The 21,312-nt window shown below is 51.4% G+C and overlaps 1 protein-coding gene across 1 annotated transcript in view; it reads left to right on the top strand.

Moving 5' to 3' along the window:
• Positions 1 to 21,312, top strand: part of LOC140110325 (glutamine amidotransferase class 1 domain containing 3B) — a 53,563-nt gene that overhangs the window by 29,108 nt on the left and 3,143 nt on the right. Inside the window, exons 4-5 of the mRNA XM_072132167.1 lie at positions 2,219 to 2,338; positions 3,874 to 3,966. Of these exons, the coding sequence (XP_071988268.1) occupies positions 2,219 to 2,338; positions 3,874 to 3,966 (213 nt within the window). The remainder of the gene's footprint in view (positions 1 to 2,218; positions 2,339 to 3,873; positions 3,967 to 21,312) is intronic.

Raw genomic sequence — 21,312 nt, 5'->3', positions numbered from 1 at the left:
GAGGTAATGTGTATGTAATGTAAAGGGGATGTACACTATGAAGGTAATGTGTATATAATGTAAAGGGGATGTACACTATGAAGGTAATGTGTATGTAATGTAAAGGGGATGTACACTATGGAGGTAATGTGTATGTAATGTAAAGGGGATGTACACTATGAAGGTAATGTGTATGTAATGTAAAGGGGATGTACACTATGAAGGTAATGTGTATATAATGTAAAGGGGATGTACACTATGAAGGTAATGTGTATATAATGTAAAGGGGATGTACACTATGAAGGTAATGTGTATGTAATGTAAAGGGGATGTACACTATGGAGGTAATGTGTATGTAATGTAAAGGGGATGTACACTATGGAGGTAATGTGTATATAATGTAAAGGGGATGTACACTATGGAGGTAATGTATATATAATGTAAAGGGGATGTACACTATGGAGGTAATGTGTATGTAATGTATAGGGGATGTACACTATGGAGGTAATGTATATATAATGTAAAGGGGATGTACACTATGGAGGTAATGTGTATGTAATGTATAGGGGATGTACACTATGAAGGTAATGTGTATATAATGTAAAGGGGATGTACACTATGGAGGTAATGTGTATGTAATGTATAGGGGATGTACACTATGGAGGTAATGTGTATATAATGTAAAGGGGATGTACACTATGGAGGTAATGTATATATAATGTAAAGGGGATGTACACTATGAAGGTAATGTGTATGTAATGTAAAGGGGGTGTACACTATGGAGGTAATGTGTATGTAATGTAAAGGGGATGTACACTATGAAGTTAATGTGTATATAATGTAAAGGGGATGTACACTATGAAGGTAATGTGTATATAATGTAAAGGGGATGTACACTATGGAGGTAATGTATATATAATGTAAAGGGGATGTACACTATGGAGGTAATGTATATATAATGTAAAGGGGATGTACACTATGAAGGTAATGTGTATGTAATGTAAAGGGGGTGTACACTATGGAGGTAATGTGTATGTAATGTAAAGGGGATGTACACTATGAAGTTAATGTGTATATAATGTAAAGGGGATGTACACTATGAAGGTAATGTGTATATAATGTAAAGGGGATGTACACTATGGAGGTAATGTATATATAATGTAAAGGGGATGTACACTATGGAGGTAATGTGTATGTAATGTAAAGGGGATGTACACTATGGAGGTAATGTGTATGTAATGTAAAGGGGATGTACACTATGAAGGTAATGTGTATATAATGTAAAGGTGATGTACACTATGAAGGTAATGTGTATGTAATGTAAAGGGGATGTACACTATGGAGGTAATGTGTATATAATGTATAGGGGATGTACACTATGAAGGTAATGTATATATAATGTAAAGGGGATGTACACTATGGAGGTAATGTATATATAATGTATAGGGGATGTACACTATGAAGGTAATGTGTATATAATGTAAAGGGGATGTACACTATGGAGGTAATGTGTATATAATGTATAGGGGATGTACACTATGAAGGTAATGTGTATGTAATGTAAAGGGGATGTACACTATGGAGGTAATGTGTATATAATGTATAGGGGATGTACACTATGAAGGTAATGTGTATGTAATGTAAAGGGGATGTACACTATGGAGGTAATGTGTATATAATGTAAAGGTGATGTACACTATGAAGGTAATGTGTATGTAATGTAAAGGGGATGTACACTATGGAGGTAATGTGTATATAATGTATAGGGGATGTACACTATGAAGGTAATGTGTATGTAATGTAAAGGGGATGTACACTATGGAGGTAATGTGTATATAATGTATAGGGGATGTACACTATGAAGGTAATGTGTATATAATGTAAAGGGGATGTACACTATGGAGGTAATGTGTATGTAATGTAAAGGGGATGTACACTATGGAGGTAATGTGTATGTAATGTAAAGGTGATGTACACTATGGAGGTAATGTGTATGTAATGTGTATATATAATGTATAGGGGATGTATAATATACAGATATAAACTCCAGTGATTCTGGGGTCAGTTAGTGGAATGAGATGCCACAGTTGGTTATTGGACCTGTGACTCGGTTCTGATCCTGTCTGCTCTTAGTAAAGTCTTTGGACCTTCTAGAACAGTTTAGTGAATCCCTCGGGTGCCACTTGTCTCCTGGTTTTCCCTTCTCCCTGATTGACGCATGATGTCCTCTCGTCTGCAGGAATGTGTTGGCGGAGTCGGCCAGGATTGCTCGCGGTGACGTTGCGGCCCTGTCGCAGCTGAACGCTCAGGATCATGATGCGGTTATTTTCCCAGGAGGCTTTGGGGCAGCCAAGAATCTGTGAGTATAAGGGGCGAGGGTCGGGTTGTATTACAATATATTGTTGGACGTCCTTCATGGAGGAGACCCCCCCTCTGCCTCATGTCCCCCTAATGCCCGCCGTCTGCAGGCCCGGAAAGCTGTGGCCTGTGGTGGCCTGTGGTGGCCTGGATGTTGCAGGCACCTAAGTTTTGGCCACTTGTACATGAGTCCTAACTCGCTCCATGTGTGAGATTTACTGGTGGACCCTGAACTCCTGCTCTCTCACGCTGACACTCGCTCCATGTGTGTGGGATCTGCCAATACCTGCCGCTCTTTCCGGAGGACCCGCTGCCCCGTGGACCGTCTCACTGATTTCATTTCAGTGCACTTGTGTAGAACTGGATAGATTCCAGCATCACAGACCGGTGTATAGGGCCGAGCCCGTAACTGTGGAGGACACGGTACATGGCCACGACGCCCACATGTATGACCATCACAGACCGGTGTATAGTGCCGAGCCGGTAACTGTGGAGGACACGGTACATGGCCACGACGCCCACATGTATGACCATCACAGACCGGTGTATAGTGCCGAGCCCGTAACTGTGGAGGACACGGTACATGGCCACGACACCCACATGTATGACCATCACAGACCGGTGTATAGTGCCGAGCCCGTAACTGTGGAGGACACGGTACATGGCCACGACGCTCACATGTATGACCATCACAGACCGGTGTATAGTGCCGAGCCCGTAACTGTGGAGGACACGGTACATGGCCACGACGCCCACATGTATGACCATCACAGACCGGTGTATAGTGCCGAGCCCGTAACTGTGGAGGACACGGTACATGGCCACGACGCTCACATGTATGACCAGCACAGACCGGTGTATAGTGCTGAGCCCGTAACTGTGGAGGGCACGCTACATGGCCACGACGCCCACATGTATGATCATCACAGACCGGTGTATAGTGCCGAGCCCATAACTGTGGAGGACACGGTACATGGCCACGACGCTCACATGTATGATCATCACAGACCGGTGTATAGTGCCGAGCCAATAACTGTGGAGGACACGGTACATGGTCACGACACCCACATGTATGATCATCACAGACCGGTGTATAGTGCCGAGCCCGTAACTGTGGAGGACACGGTACATGGCCACGACGTTCACATGTATGACCATCACAGACCGGTGTATAGTGCCGAGCCCGTAACTGTGGAGGACACAGTACATGGCCACGACGCCCACATGTATGACCATCACAGACCGGTGTATAGTGCCGAGCCAATAACTGTGGAGGACACGGTACATGGTCACGACACCCACATGTATGATCATCACAGACCGGTGTATAGTGCCGAGCCCATAACTGTGGAGGACACGGTACATGGCCACGACGTTCACATGTATGACCATCACAGACCGGTGTATAGTGCCGAGCCCGTAACTGTGGAGGACACGGTACATGGCCACGACTCTCACATGTATGAGTGGCTGGGGGGTGCGGGGGGCTGTGGGGGGGACATTCTCTCTGCTGCTGATCGCTCCCTTGTGTTGCAGCTCATCCTTTGCAGTTGATGGTGAATCATGTCGTGTCCACGATGATGTACAGAGAGTAATAAAGGAATTCAACAAATCAAAGAAGCCGATCGGGTGAGTGCGCGTTCCACTGACCCCCAATTTACCCAGAATGTCCCTTCTCCTGTAGAACTTTCATTAAACTATATAGTATAAAACATAACAATACATAACATAATATACAATATATACAATAACTCAGCTCCAGCCCCAGTCACACCCAGAGATAACAGGAACTACACCAAGTACCACAACCCCACCCACCAATTATCACATCCCACACCAAACCCCTCAACATGCCACACCCACCAATTATCACATCCTACACCAAACCCTAAACAAGCCACACCCACCAATTATCACATCCTACACCAAACCCTTCAACAAGCCACACCCATCAATTATCACATCCTACACCAAACCCTAAACAAGCCACACCCACCAATTATCACACCCTACACCAAACCCATCAACAAGCCACACCCACCAATATCACATCCTACACCAAATACCACAACCCCACCCACCAATTATCACATCCTGAACCAGACCCCTCAACAAGCCACACCCACCAATTATCACATTCTACACCAGACCCCTCAACAAGCCACACCCACCAATTATCACACCCTACACCAAACCCATCAACAAGCCACACCCACCAATTATCACACCCTACACCAAACCCATCAACAAGCCACACCCACCAATATCACACCCTACACCAAACCCATCAACAAGCCACACCCACCAATATCACACCCTACACCAAATACCACAACCCCACCCACCAATTATCACATCCTGAACCAGACCCCTCAACAAGCCACACCCACCAATTATCACACCCTACACCAAAACCATCAACAAGCCACACCCACCAATAAACATAAATTAACACACACACCCCAATTATTATTATTATTATTTTTAATCTAACAAACACAGAATACACATAACACTACACTGCACTAGATCTCTCGCCCGCACCCTCCCCTCCCCCCAGACACTGGTCTAACGTCCGAAGTAGTCCAGACCAGTGTCCAAGGTCAGTTCATAAATCCCAAAATCCCACCACCATCACCCCCCTCCCAACCTAACACTAGATCCCAAACCCCAATACATACAATACATACAATATACACACTATATACAATATATACAGCATATACTACGTAACATGATGAAAAACATGGTACAAAACAAAAACTAAAAACTTATTAATACCATAAATCTACAGTGCAGCATCAGCCCAACACCAGGAGCGGAGATGACAGACTAAGGGACACTAAAGGAGAACCCCCTCCAAAGGAGAGAGGCCCTCCCCGTGCCCAGCCTCTCATACTCCAGAGAGCGCACCTTCACCAGGGGGGAGAGGACAGACTAAGGGACACTAAGGAGAGAGGTCCTCCCCGTGCCCAGCCTCTCATACTCCAGAGAGCGCAACTTCACCAGGAGGGGAGAGGACAGACTAAGGGACACTAAGGAGAGAGGTCCTCCCCGTGCCCAGCCTCTCATACTCCAGAGAGCGCACCTTCACCAGGAGGGGAGAGGACAGACTAAGGAACACTAAGGAGAGAGGTCCTCCCCGTGCCCAGCCTCTCATACTCCAGAGAGCGCACCTTCACCAGGAGGGAGAGGACAGACTAAGGGGCACTAAGGAGAGAGGCCCTCCCTGTGCCCAGCCTCTCATACTCCAGAGAGCGCACCTTCACCAGGAGGGAGAGGACAGACTAAGGGACACTAAGGAGAGAGGTCCTCCCCGTGCCCAGCCTCTCATACTCCAGAGAGCGTACCTTCACCAGGAGGGAGAGGACAGACTAAGGGGCATTAAGGAGAGAGGTCCTCCCCGTGCCCAGCCTCTCATACTCCAGAGAGCGCACCTTCACCAGGAGGGAGAGGACAGACTAAGGGGCACTAAGGAGAGAGGTCCTCCCCGTGCCCAGCCTCTCATACTCCAGAGAGCGCACCTTCACCAGGAGGGGAGAGGACAGACTAAGGGACACTAAGGAGAGAGGCCCTCCCCGTGCCCAGCCTCTCATACTCCAGAGAGCGCAGCTTCACCAGGGGGGAGAGGACAGACTAAGGGACACTAAGGAGAGAGGCCCTCCCCGTGCCCAGCCTCTCATACTCCAGAGAGCGCACCTTCACGAGGAGGGAGATGACAGACTAAGGGACACTAAGGAGAGAGGTCCTCCCCATGCCCAGCCTCTCATACTCCAGAGAGCGCACCTTCACCAGGAGCAGAGGACAGACTTAGGGACACTAAGGAGAGAGGCCCTCCCCGTGCCCAGCCTCTCATACTCCAGAGAGCGCACCTTCACCAGGAGGGGAGAGGACAGACTAAGGGACACTGAGGAGAGAGGTCCTCCCCGTGCCCAGCCTCTCATACTCCAGAGAGCGCACCTTCACCAGGAGGGGAGAGGACAGACTAAGGGACACTGAGGAGAGAGGTCCTCCCCGTGCCCATCCTCTCATACTCCAGAGAGCGCACCTTCACCAGGAGGGGAGAGGACAGACTAAGGGACACTGAGGAGAGAGGTCCTCCCCGTGCCCATCCTCTCATACTCCAGAGAGCGCACCTTCACCAGTGGGGAGAGGACAGACTAAGGGACACTAAGGAGAGAGGCTCTCCCCGTGCCCAGCCTCTCATACTCCAGAGAGCGCACCTTCACCAGGAGGGGAGAGGACAGACTAAGGGACACTAAGGAGAACCCCCTCCAAAGGACAGAGGCCCTCCCCATGCCCAGCCTCTCATACTCTAGAGAGCGCACCTTCACCAGGAGGGGAGAGGACAGACTAAGGGACACTAAGGAGAGAGGCCTTCCCCGTGCCCAGCCTCTCATACTCCAGAGAGCGCACCTTCACCAGGGGGGAGAGGACAAAGGGGCACTAAGGAGAGAGGTCCTCCCCGTGCCCAGCCTCTCATACTCCAGAGAGCACACCTTCACCAGGAGGGGGGGGGGGACAGACTAAGGGACACTAAGGAGAGAGGTCCTCCCCGTGCCCAGCCTCTCATACTCCAGAGAGCACACCTTCACCAGGAGGGGGGGGGAGGACAGACTAAGGGGCACTAAGGAGAGAGGCCCTCCCTGTGCCCAGCCTCTCATACTCCAGAGAGCGTACCTTCCCCAAGTCACCCAGAATGTTCCTAACCACCTCATCCACCGGGAGGATTATACGCTGCGTCGATACTAAGCACTGTGAGTTCCACGTGTGGTACCTGACCACTAGACTGACTAGGAATAACGTGCAGCGGTCCCGGCCACCCAGGCCTCTGAATGCTCTATAGGCCCACTCCACATAGGAGAGACCGGCCAACCCGGGCCAATGGATGGAAGCGCCCACCCGGTTGTACACCTCTGTGTTATAGGGGCACTGAAGCAGGAAGTGGTCCATGCTCTCCAGCAGGCCACCGCACTCCTCCCAGGGAAACCCCTTTCCTCAGAGCTCCTACACTTCAGATTGTCTCTCACACACAGCTTTCCATGGAAGCAGCGCCAAGTCACGTCCCAAAACTTCAAGGGGATCCTGATGGAATTCAAAAGACCTAAACCCACCCCAAGATCCCGACTTGGGCAATCCCTGAGGGCCAGAGGCTTCTGGAAACAGGCAAACAGAACCCTTTTGTCAAGGAGTTTCCTCGACATGGTCCTGATCTGCCACATTCCCAGACCCCACCGGCGAATCGCCTTCAGAACCGGGGTAGCGTAAGCCGAAAGATGCCCATGTGGTGTGCGACGATCCTTCACTTGTCCTCCTGTCTCCCAATCCTGGAAGAAAGGCCGAAACCATCCCCTACAGGAGTATACCCACGGAGGAGCCCATCCCCTGCAGGAGTATACCCACGGAGGCGCCCATCCCCTGCAGGAGTATACCCACGGAGGCGCCCATCCCCTGCAGGAGTATACCCACGGAGGAGCCCATCCCCTGCAGGAGTATACCCACGGAGGAGCCCATCCCCTGCAGGAGTATACCCACGGAGGAGCCCATCCCCTACAGGAGTATACCCACGGAGGAGCCCTCTCTTTCCAGAGGTTTGCTACATTGATCTTAAGAAAGGTATTCACTAGGAATACCACAGGGTTGACCATACACAACCCTCCTTGTCTCCTCGTGCGGTAAGTAACCTCCCTCTTGATTAGGTTCAGCCTATTCCCCCATAACAGCTGGAAGAACAGACTGTAAACCCGAGTCCAGAGGGGTTCTGGCAACATGCACACACTGCCCAGATAAATCAGCAGCGGGAGCAGGAAGGTTTTGATCAGATTAACCCTTTCTCTGGGGGTCAAAGACCAACCCTTCCACTGGTCCACCTTCTGGGCGGCGATCTTAAGCCTGCTGTCCCAGTTTTGCATGGGGTAATCCCCCTGGCCAAATTCGATGCCAAGAACTTTGGCAGAGTCTTGGGGCCCTGAAAGAGTGTCCGGGAGATCAAAGCCTGGACCTCCCTCTCCCAGCCAGAGACTCTCACACTTATCCCGGTTGATCTTGGACCCAGAAGCCTCCGAGTAGCGATCGACCTCTGACATCACCCATTGCGCCTCCCCTCTCGAGGACACAAAAACAGTGACATCATCAGCATACGCTACCACCCTTAGAGTGGTTTCCGGTGCTGCCCGATCCATCGCGACTACCACCAACGGCCCACGATCAACCCTCCTAAGGAATGGGTCGATCGTGAACACGTATAAAAGTGGGCCCAAAGGAACACCAGACCCAACCTCACAAGAGCGGCCAATCCAACCGTTCACAAGCGGGAAACTCTCTGCCCCTGCGTACAAAACTTTCAGCCAATTGACAAACCCGCCCGGCAGGCCATACCTCAGAAGGACAGACCAGAGGTACTCGTTAACCCGATCAAACGCTTTTGCCTGATCCAAGGACAGCAAGTACCCCTTCTAGTTACCAGCCCTGCCCTGATTCACTGCCTCCCGGACACAAAGCACGGCACTAAATGTACTGCGGCCTGGAACAGAGCAGTGCTGGGTCCCCGAAAGGAGTCGGGGCGCAAACTGCACCAGCCGATTAAACAGCACCTTTGCCAAAACCTTTCTGTCCGTATTGAGAAGCGCTATGGGACGCCAGTTCTCAATACGAGATCGGTCCTTACCCTTTGACAGGATGATCAGGGCTGACCTCCTCATTGACTTCGGCAGAGCGCCCGAGGAAAGACACTCATTGAATACCTCGGTCAAGAGGAGAACCAAGGCGTCTTTAAAGGTCTTATAAAACTCTCAGATGTTAAGCCATCCGGACCTGGCGATTTCTTGACGGCGAGCCCTTCAATCGCCCGGCTGACTTCCTCTTCCCTGATCATCTCTGTCAAAACATCAAGCGAAGGGTCTACTCCTGGCTCAGGGATAGTTTCAGCCAGGAAAGCCGACATCACATCCCGATCTAGATCCTTCCTGCCGAAGAGGTGTGAGTAGAAGGATCTGACGACCTCCAGAATCCCTGATCTGGACCTTTTCAGGGATCCCGTACTGTCAACCAGTCCTGTGACAACTTTACCATTCACTGACATCTTGCAGTTTCTGTAAGGGTCGGGTGAGCGGTATTTCCCGTAGTCCCTTTCAAAAACCAAAGATGCGTGTCTATCGTACTGACACCTCTTCAGCAAGGATTTCACTCTGGAGATGTCCTCACGACTACCTCCAGTCGAGACGAGATGCTCGAGTTTCCTCCTCAGGCCCTGATACAGGCGGTACCTGTCCAGGCTCCTGAGGCTCGAGAGCTGGCGGAAGAATCTCGCCACCCTCTTCTTGAGCATCTCCCACCACTCTGACTTACTGCTACAAAGGCCCAGCAATGGTACCTGGCTCTGAAGAAAGTCCTCAAAGGATTGTCTGATCTCCGCTTCTTCCAGGAGAGACGAATTGAGCTTCCAGTAGCCTCTTCCCATCCGGGGGGTCTCTGTAACATTCAGAGAAAACAAAATTAGACAGTGGTCGGAGAACTCCACCTCAACAACGGACACTGCTGAAGAAATGGCTTCCTCCTTTAAATAAAACCTGTCTATTCTAGACCTGCAGCTACCCCTATAATAGGTGAACCCCGCGTGGCCTGGGGTGTGCCGGATGTGGACATCCACCAGGCGAGCCTCACTAGCTATGCTATTAAGAGCGACGCTATCATAAGTCAGCTTGTCTCTGGAACCTCCCCTATCCTGGGACCTCGTGACAGCATTGAAGTCCCCTCCAAAGACCACCTGCCGACTTGTAAAAAGGTAGGGCTTGATCCTCATAAAGAGACACTTCCTGTCCCACTTGGACTGGGGACCATAGATGTTAATTAGGCGAAGTTTTTGTCCCTTCATGAGGACATCCAGGATCAGGCACCTCCCCATTTCTAACTCAATAACTCGTCGGCATTCTACCGGTGCGGAAAAAAGGACCGCCACTCCGCTATACGGCTCGGCCGCAAGAGACCAATAGGAAGGCCCGTGTCTCCACTCCCTCTTAGCTTTATACACGGCCGCCAAATCTGGCAGCCTGGTCTCCTGCAAAAATAAAATGTCGGCTTCAACACGGCCAAGAAAATCAATGGCCGCAAATCTAGCTGCATCAGACTTAATGCTGGTGACATTAATGGATGCCAGCGTCAACGGAGTGGGTGCCGCCATCATGAGTGATTGAGTTAGACGGCTTTTTTCTTACTATTCCCCTTCCCTCTACTGTCCTCTGAAGATGATCCCCTTTCTTTTTTCCCATCAGATTTAGGGCAACTTCTCTTAAATGAAACTGAGGTGTCCATATTATTATTGGCCCCCAAGGACCCACCCGGACCACCCTCTCCTTCGTCCTTGTCTCCTGACTCTGAGTCAGTCTCCCACTCTGAGGACCCAGCATCCCCAGAGGATAGAGACTCGGCGCCCCCTGCAGGCTGCTCCGCCGCCACCTCCAGAACCCCACCCTCAGCCCCTCTTCCCAAGGAGGCAATCTCATCGAGGGTGAGGAACCGGTTGGAAAGCTCAACCAGAGGGGAGGAAGTTTTCCCTTCCTTAGGTTCCTTAGATAGGCCGCGTTTTTTCTTTTTCTGCTTACGCTTATTTTCTAGCCAAATCCTGTTATCCTCATCCATACTCTCATAATGGGAGGACGTGGAGGACATGGCACCTTTCTCGTGCTCCATCCTCCTGACCTCCTCATCCAACTCATCATCCCTCAGGGCCTCAGTAGCAAGACCATCCTCTGAGGAAGGACCAAGGGTCACCCCAGCAACCTGAGGCTTCCCCAGTTCTCTCCCTTTTTGTCTGGCTTCAAGCCGCCTCAACTGAGAAGGTGACTTATTCTTGCTTTTCTTCACAGGCCCCTCAGCTCCTCCACCTCTGCTTGTACCTTCCCCAGCAGAAGCAACCTCATGGCTCTCCTCCACTGGGGTCACAACCGCATTGGCAAAGGAGCGAGGACAACGGCTGAAAGGGTGACCGAGCTCACCACACAGGTTACACCTAATGTCCTTACAGGATGCAGCGAGATGACCTAGCCCACCACACAAAGCGCACTTCTGCACTTGGCAGCTGGCGCTAAAGTGTGTGGGGTCACCGCACCTGTGACAGACCTTCGGCTGCCCCTGGTAGAAAATCAGGATTCTGTCTCGCCCAAGAAAGGCTGAAGAAGGAATGTGGGCGACTGTGCCGCCTGAACACTTCAACTTCATCATGAAGGTCCAGGCCCCAGACCAAATGCCAAATTCATCGCGGTTTTTCTGCGGTACCTGTACAACCTCACCATAACGACTTAGCCAAGTCATGATGTCCATGCAAGAAAGTGACTCGTTACGGGTCAAAACGGTCACCTTCTTGACTGCGTTTTGGCGAGACACTGCTTGCACAGCAAAGTCTCGCCATGCGAGCTCGTTCTTTGCCAGCTCATAATTCGACCAGAAGAGCTCTAAGCCCTCCGGCCGGACAAAGCTGACATCGAACTCCGGAGTACCATAAGGATGTATCAGGGCAAAGATGTCACTAGCCCTGAAGTTCATCTTCAGGAGGAGCTCCACCACCCTTGACCTGGGTGGGCATGCGTCACTGCCCCTCCAGTGAAGACGAACCACATTCCTACGGGAAGCTCCGGGCCCAGTTGTGGGTAAAGACCATACAGTCTCTCCCCCCCTTTTCTCTTGGAAGGCTGCCAGGCCATGCCTGTCTGTCCAGAAGGACAGATCAACCTCTCTCCCCTCTACAGTGATTGACTTTTCCCCTCTCCTGAGAGCCTCCAGAAGACGCCTTTGCAAAACGCTATTCCCAGAGCCAGGAGACAAGGAGTTAACCCCACTTGCCCCAGTGGTGACACTGGCATAGCTCCTTATAGGAGCGGCCACCACTGGGGGTGCAGAAGGTCCAGCACGCACAACAGGATCACCCCCCTCAGCACCATTCACCACTCCCACATTCACCACACTATGTGCATTACTGCCTCGCTTCCTTGCATCACTCACACCAGCTGGGCCAGGAGGACCTGGGGTTGCCTCGGCATCACTGGGCACTGGGGGTAGAGCCACCTCCATAGCTGATACAGCCTGAGAAGAGGCAGCTCCAACCCCGATCTTACTTGTGCCCTCTGCCTCATTGGCATTAACCCCTTGTTGTCCAGCTTTTCTTTTAATGTTTGTCCACCGCTGCTCGCTGGATGAAAGAGGCCTCTCATCTTTATTGAGTCCGGACAGTTTCTTATTACCATCTCCTGTGTCTGATGCCCCAATGCAAAACAACATTTTTCCTTCGCCCTTTCCCGCAGGCTGCACAGGACGCTTGGGAGGCGCCGCACCACAAGCCCCAGCAGCCCCATCACACTGCCGCTGCCACTCACTGGAGCTAGCAGCAGCCACAGCGCTAGGGGCCACAGGAGCCACCGCCCCTGGCACTGGGCCACCCCCCCTCCCACTGGGGGGCAGCGCACAGTACCAGGACCTGCCGGATCGCCCTCACTGTCCGGCCTTTCGGCCGATGCCTTCCCTGCACCATCCTTGCTACTGCAAACAAGACTGGTGCTCTGCGCCATGATGGAACGTGGCTTTGCACTCTCCCCGCACCCTGGCACCGAGTCCACTGCAGGATTCGTGCTGGGCTGGGTAACGGGGCCTACACGACAGGCTGACACTGCTGCCCGCCCGGAGGGAACAGGGAGGGGACGAAACACCAGATTCACCTCCTGAGACGCCTTGGTCTTCTTGGATTTCTTCTTTCTCTTTAGGTCGTCATCTGGCATATCATCGCCGAAGGAAAAGTTCTGGAGGTGAACTGGAGACTCGAGCTGACGGATCTGAGCCATTAGCGCCCCGGCCTGGCCGCTGTCATCACTTTCCTCCTCCAGGTTGGCAGAGCCGCAGCCTGATGGTAATGGCGCTTGCTCCGCAGGCAGCCTGTCGTGCGAGGCCTGCTGGTGTTGGTGCAGACCACCAGACGGACACGGCAGGTCTTCCTCATCCTCCTCATCATCGCCGTCATCCGCCTGGATCTCAAGCCCCTTCTGCTTTCTCAGCTGCTCCTGGCGCATGTCATCAAACCTCGCATCATTCTCCAGCCTTTCCCTGAACGGACCGCTGTTTTCACGGATAAGCCGACTCTTCTCCTGCAGAGCGGTGACCACGGCTTTTAGTCTGTCTATGGTGTTAAGAAGATCAGACTTTTTCTTCTTAGGGGCCACGGTCTCCCGTATCTCCTCCTGGAGCCTCCTCAGCGCTTTTCCAGCTTCCTCGTACTCACGGAGGTGCTCAGCAATCCGGGAGCCATAGATGGTAGCAGACTCCCGGGCCTTAAGATCACCCCATGCTTTTTCAACACCTCAGTGAGCACCCAGCTTTTCAGCCGAACCACTCAGCTTTCCGGGAGGAGCACTTAGGCTGATGTCACTTGCCTTGATCTTCTGTGAACCGGAGACCTTGCGGCTTCCCTGGGTCTTGGGGGTGGCAGCCGAGGTCACATCGCTGCGTCCTTGGCTCCGGGCAGATCTTCTCACGCCATCCGTTTTGGCCGGTAACTGGCTTCTCCTGCCCCCCGCCGGCCTGGTCCGGGAGACAGGAGCCTGGGACTTTCCAGCTTGATTCATCCCACAGAACCCACTCCCTCCCTGGGGAGGAGAGAGCAGGCCTGGGTGGATTGGGTTTGCTCCAGGTGGTGTCAGGGTCGGGTCAATCCCGCCTTACACTCTTCTCTCAGACACTCCAAATTAGTTGAGCATGCGTGCACGTTTGGATAAGAAAAGACAGAAGACTGAAGTTCTGTTTTATCTTAGGTTCATGCTCTTAACTTGCCGAACAGAAAAAAGAGATGAACTGTGTTTATTTCCTGATTACATAGCTTCTTATACCCATAGAAAAAGGTGTGGTCACATACATTAAAATCATTTGGTTATAGCTAAGCATATATGTCTGGCCCCCCCGGCTCTTGCTGATTGGTCTTCCAACTTAGATTATGGTTGCCATGCAGGCGTCATCTTCTGTAGCCTGAAGATTAGGAAGTTAAACTTCACTCCAAAAACCTGGTACTATCTTTGGAGTAACATCTGCTCTTCCATCTTCTGCTTTCCATCACAAGACTTGAGTTTCGCTGATAGTTGCATGTCTGGTTAAAACTGATGTAAGGGAAAAGCTCTGTATTTCTCAACAGACAAAGTACAAAATATAGGGCAAAGGGCACATGTATACAATCATAAGGCATATAATCATTAGAAGCATATAATCATTATTTTGGCCCTCACACAGGAGCTCAGCAGAACACAACCACACCCTTCAGTAGCACACAGCAGAATGATCCAGCACTCACTATTCTGCTGCTGGTGCAGTCACTGTGTACATACATGACATTACTTATCCTGTACTGATCCTGAGTTACATCCTGTATTATACCCCAGAGCTGCACTCACTATTCTGCTGCTGGTGCAGTCACTGTGTACATACATGACATTACTTATCCTGTACTGGTCCTGAGTTACATCCTGTATTATACCCCAGAGCTGCACTCACTATTCTGCTGCTGGTGCAGTCACTGTGTACATACATGACATTACTTATCCTGTACTGATCCTGAGTTACATCCTGTATTATACTCCAGAGCTGCACTCACTATTCTGCTGCTGGTGCAGTCACTGTGTACATACATGACATTACTTATCCTGTACTGATCCTGAGTTACATCCTGTATTATACTCCAGAGCTGCACTCACTATCTGCTGCTGCTGCAGTCACTGTGTACATACATGACATTACTTATCCTGTACTGATCCTGAGTTACATCCTGTATTATACTCCAGAGCTGCACTCACTATTCTGCTGCTGGTGCAGTCACTGTGTACATACATGACATTACTTATCCTGTACTGATCCTGAGTTACATCCTGTATTATACCCCAGAGCTGCACTCACTATTCTGCTGCTGGTGCAGTCACTGTGTACATACATGACATTACTTATCCTGTACTGTTCCTGAGTTACATCCTGTATTATACCCCAGAGCTGCACTCACTATTCTGCTGCTGGTGCAGTCACTGTGTACATACATGACATTACTTATCCTGTACTGATTTTGAGTTACATCCTGTATTATACTCCAGAGCTGCACTCACTATTCTGCTGCTGGTGCAGTCACTGTGTACATACATGACATTACTTATCCTGTACTGATCCTGAGTTACATCCTGTAGATCTTTTATTTTATATAAAAGTAAAAAACATAACAATACAAACAAAACATAACATACAATATATACAATATCTTACTTGCTGGTCCAGCCCCATTCACACCTAGTAAAAACAATAACTTAAAATACACCGAAATGAATGAACACCAAATACCACAACCCCCACCCAACTGATTATCACAACCTAAACCAAACCAATAAACAAAGACAAGCCACACCACAAATATATAATAACATATATAAATATATAATAACAAATACACACAACACTACACTAAACTAAATCCCTCGCCCGCACCCTCCCCTTCCCCCCAGACACTGGTCTAACGTCCAAAGTTTGCGTTAAGTAGTCCAGACCAGTGCCCAGGGTCATAGAGTCCAAGGTCAACGTAAATCCCACCACCATCACCCCCCTCCCAACCACCATCACCCCCCTCCCAACCTAACACTATGTCCCAAACCCCACTATATACAATATATACACTATATACAGTATTTACAACACAACATAAAGAAAACAGAATACAAATAAAATCTCAAAATCTCAACAACATCAATCAAAACCACATAAAGCCCAAGTTCGGTGCCTGCAAGCCCAACATCACTATAACCTCAGAACACAAAACAAAAATCTACTGTGCAGCATCAGCCCAACACCAGGAGCGGAGATGACAGACTAAGGGACACTAAAGGAGAACCCCCTCCAAAGGAGAGAGGCCCTCCCCGTGCCCCGCCTCTCATACTCCAGAGAGCGCACCTTCACCAGGTCACCCAGAATGTTCCTAACCACCTCATCCACCGGGAGGATTTTACGCTGCGTCGATACTAAACACCGTGCGTTCCACGTGTGGTACCTGACCACTAGGCTAACTAGGAATAACGTGCAGCGGTCCCGGCCACCCAGGCCTCTGAATGCTCCATAGGCCCACTCCACATAGGAGAGACCGGCCAACCCGGGCCAATGGATGGAAGCGCCCACCCGGTTGTACACCTCTGTGTTAAAGGGGCACTGAAGCAGGAAGTGGTCCATGCTCTCCAGCAGGCCACCGCACTCCTCCCGGGGACAACCCCTTTCCTCAGAGCTCCTACACTTCAGATTGTCCCTCACACACAGCTTTCCATGGAAGCAGCGCCAAGTCACGTCCCAAAACTTCAAGGGGATCCTGATGGAATTCAATAAACTCAAACCCACCCCAAGATCCCGACTTGGGCAATCCCTGAGGGCCAGAGGCTTCTGGAAATGGGTCAACAGAACCCTCTTGTCAAGGACTTTCCTCGACATGGTCCTGATCTCCCACATTCCCAGACCCCACCGGCGAATCACCTTCAGAACCGGGGTAGCGTAAGCCGGAAGATGCCCATGCGGTGTACGGAGATCCTTCACTCGCCCTCCTGTCTCCCATTCCTGGAAGAAAGGCCGAAACCATCCCCTGCAGGAGCATACCCACGGAGGAGCCCTCTCTTTCCAGAGGTTGGCGATATTGATCTTAAGAAAGGTATTCACTAGGAACACCACAGGGTTGACCATACACAACCCTCCTTGTCTCCTCGTGCGGTAAGTAACCTCCCTCTTGATTAGGTTCAGCCTATTCCCCCATAACAGTTGGAAGAACAGACTGTAGACCCGAGTCCAGAGGGGTTCTGGCAACATGCACACACTGCCCAGATATATCAGCAATGGGAGCAGGTAAGTTTTAATCAGGTTAACCCTTTCTCTGAGGGTCAAAGACCAACCCTTCCACTGGTCCACCCTCTGAGCAGCGATCTTAAGCCTGCCGTCCCAGTTTTGCATGGGGTAATCCCCCTGGCCAAATTCGATGCCGAGAACTTTGGCGGAGTCCTGGGGCCCTGGAAGAGTGTCCGGGAGATCAAAGCCTGGATCCCCCTCTCCCAGCCAGAGACTCTCACACTTATCCCGGTTGATCTTGGACCCAGAAGCATCTGAGTAGCGGTCAACCTCTGACATCACCCATTGCGCCTCCCCTCCCGAGGAAACGAAAACGGTGACATCATCGGCATACGCTACCACTCTAAGAGTGGCTTCCGGTGCTGCCCGATCCATCCCGACTCCCACCAACGGCCCACGATCAACCCTCCTAAGGAATGGGTCAATCGCGAACACGTATAAAAGTGGGCTCAGAGGACAACCCTGGCGAACACCAGACCCGACCTCAAAAGAGCGGCCAATCCAACCGTTCACAAGCGGGAAACTCTCTGCCCCTGCGTACAAAACTTTCAGCCAATTGACAAACTCCCCCGGCAGGCCATAACTCAGAAGGACAGACCAGAGGTACTCGTGGTTAACCCGATCAAACGCTTTTGCCTGATCCAAGGACAGCAAGTACCCCTTCCAGTTACCAGCCCTGCCCTGCTCCACTGCCTCCCGAACACAAAGCACAGCACTAAATGTACTGCGGCCTGGAACAGAGCAGTGCTGAGTCCCTGAAAGGAGCCGGGGCGCAAACTGCACCAGCCGATTAAACAGCACCTTTGCCAAAACCTTTCTGTCCGTATTGAGAAGCGCTATGGGACGCCAGTTCTCAATACGAGATCGGTCCTTACCCTTTGACAGGATGATCAGGGCAGACCTCCTCATTGACTTCGGCAGAGCGCCCGAGGAAAGACACTCATTGAATACCTCAGTCAAGAGGGGAACCAAGGCGTCCTTAAAGGTCTTATAAAACTCAGATGTTAAGCCATCCGGACCTGGCGATTTCTTGAGGGCGAGCCCTTCAATCGCCCGGCTGACTTCCTCTTCCCTAATCATCTCTGTCAAAACATCAAGAGAGGGGTCTACTCCTGGCTCAGGGACAGTTTCAGCCAGGAAAGCCGACATCACATCCCGATCTAGATCCTTCCTGCCGAAGAGGTGTGAGTAGAAGGATCTGACGACCTCCAGGATCCCTGATCTGGACCTTTTCAGGGATCCCGTACTGTCAACCAGTCCCGTGACAACTTTACCATTCACTGACATCTTGCAGTTTCTGTAAGGGTCGGGCGAGCGGTATTTCCCGTAATCCCTCTCAAAAACCAAAGATGCATGTCTATCGTACTGACACCTCTTCAGCAAGGATTTCACTCTGGAGATGTCCTCACGACTACCCCCAGTCGAGACGAGATGCTCGAGTTTCCTCCTCAGGCCCTGATACAGGCGGTACCTGTCCAGGCTCCTGAGGCTCGAGAGCTGGCGGAAGAATCTCGCCACCCTTTTCTTGAGCATCTCCCACCACTCTGACTTACTGCTACAAAGGCCCAGCAATGGTACCTGGCTCTGAAGAAAGTCCTCAAAGGATTGTCTGATCTCCGCTTCTTCCAGGAGAGACGAATTGAGCTTCCAGTAGCCTCTTCCCATCCGGGGGGTCTCTGTAACATTCAGAGAAAACAAAATTAAACAGTGGTCGGAGAACTCCACCTCAACAACGGACACTGCTGAAGAGATGGCTTCCTCCTTTAAATAAAACCTGTCTATTCTAGACCTGCAGCTACCCCTATAATAGGTGAACCCCGCGTGGCCTGGGGTGTGCCGGATGTGGACATCCACCAGGCGAGCCTCACTAGCTATGCTATTAAGAGCGACGCTATCATAAGTCAGCTTGTCTCTGGAACCTCCCCTATCCTGGGACCTCGTGACAGCATTGAAGTCCCCTCCAAAGACCACCTGCCGACTTGTAAAAAGGTAGGGCTTGATCCTCATAAAGAGACACTTCCTGTCCCACTTGGACTGGGGACCATAGATGTTAATTAGGCGAAGTTCTTGTCCCTTCATGAGGACATCCAGGATCAGGCACCTCCCCATTTCTAACTCAATAACTCGTCGGCATTCTACCGGTGCGGTAAAAAGGACCGCCACTCCGCTATACGGCTCGGCCGCAAGAGACCAATAGGAAGGCCCGTGTCTCCATTCCCTCTTAGCTTTAAACACGGCCGCCAAATCTGGCAGCCTGGTCTCCTTCAAAAATAAAATGTCGGCTTCAACGCGGCCAAGAAAATCAAAGGCCGCAAATCTAGCCGCATCAGACTTAATGCTGGCGACATTAATGGACGCCAGCGTCAACGGAGTGGGTGCCGCCATCATGAGTGATTGAGTTAGACGGCTTTCTTTTTACCCATCTTACCACCACCCTCGGGAAATGAACACCCCCTTTTTAGACATATTGTGGTGTCCATCTCCCGCACCTCTGATGCTTCAGGGGCAGATCCAGGACCTGCCCCCTCATCCTCGTCTCCAGACTCTGGGCCAGTCTCCCCTCCTGAGGACCCTGACTCCCCAGGGGGAGACTCGGCACCCCCTGCAGGCTCCGCCACCTCTGGCCCTTCACCCTCAGCCCCTCCATCGGCAGGAGAGGCTCCATCCAGGGCCAGGAATCGATTTGAAAGTTCGACCAGCGGGGGGTTGGTTGCACCTTCCTCGGGTACCTTAGTCAGGGAGGGAGAAGATCTTACACCTCCCTTCTTTTTACCCTTTTTCTTCTTTTTGGCGCCACGCTTACGCTTTTCCTCTAGCCACGCCCTATTATCCTCATCCATACTCTCATAATGGGAGGAGTCTGAGGACGTGGCACCTTCCTCTCTCTCGATCCTCCTGACCTCCTCATCCAGTACATCATCCCCTGGGGCCTCAGCGACAGGTGTGGTCTCCAGGATAGCGCCAGAGGTTGTCCCAGCAGCCCGAGACTCCCCCCGCTCTCTCTCCTGTTGACGCTTCTCTAGACGCCTTAGCTGGGCAGGCGTCTTTTTCCTGTCTTTCTTCCCTGGCCCCTCCACTCCTCCGCCTCTGCTAGTCCCCTCCCCAGCAGATTCAGCCTCATGGCTTTCATCCGCTGAGGCTGAGCCCGCATTAGCGAAGGAAAGAGGACAACGACTGTACGGGTGACCGAGATCACCACACAGGTTACACCTAATCTGCCCTGTACAGGATGCAGCGAGATGGCCGACACCCCCACACAACGCACACTTCTGCACGGTGCAGTTTGCGCTGAAATGTGTGGGGTCACCGCACCTGTGACACAGCTTAGGCTGCCCCCGGTAGAAGATCAGGATCCGATCCCTCCCCAGGAAGGCTGATGAAGGGATGTGGGCGACTGAGTTACCTGAACGCCTCAACTTTACCATGAAGGTCCAGGCCCCTGACCAGATACCAAACTCGTCTCGATTTTTCTCGGGTACTCCCAGTACCTCTCCATAACGATTCATCCAGGTCATGATGTCAAAGCAAGATAATGATTCGTTACGGGTAAGAACGGTCACTTTCTTGAGTTCGCTCTGGCGGGACACTGCTTGCACAGCAAAGTCCCGCCACTCGGGCTCGTTGTATCTCAGCTCATAGTTGGACCAGAAGAGCTCAAGCCCCTCCGGCCGAACAAAGCTGATATCAAACTCAGATGTACCATAGGGATGGATCAAGGCAAAGATGTCAGCCGCCTTGAAGTCCATCTTCAGCAGCAGCTCAACTACCCGTGCCCGAGGGGGACACACATCACTGCCACGCCACCGAAGACGGACCACATTCCTACGGTTAGCACCTGGCCCGGTTGTCGGGAGCGACCATGATGTCTCCCTGCCTCTTTGCTCTCGGAAGGCAGACAGGCCGTGCCTCTCTATCCAAAACGACAAATCAACCTCCTGCCCAGCTACATTGATCGTCCTTTCACCCTTCTGTAAGGCCTGCAGGAGGCGCCGTTGCAAAAAGCCGTCCCCAGAGCCCAGAGACGAGGATGATGGAACCCTACTTCCCCCAGCAGCGACACTGGCATAGCTTTTAATAGGGGCCGCCACTGGG

Source organism: Engystomops pustulosus, unplaced genomic scaffold (genome assembly GCF_040894005.1).
Source record: "Engystomops pustulosus unplaced genomic scaffold, aEngPut4.maternal MAT_SCAFFOLD_249, whole genome shotgun sequence".
Lineage (NCBI taxonomy): Eukaryota > Metazoa > Chordata > Amphibia > Anura > Leptodactylidae > Engystomops > Engystomops pustulosus.
Note: the sequence above shows the minus strand (reverse complement) of the source record. Positions and strands in the feature narration are given on the sequence as shown.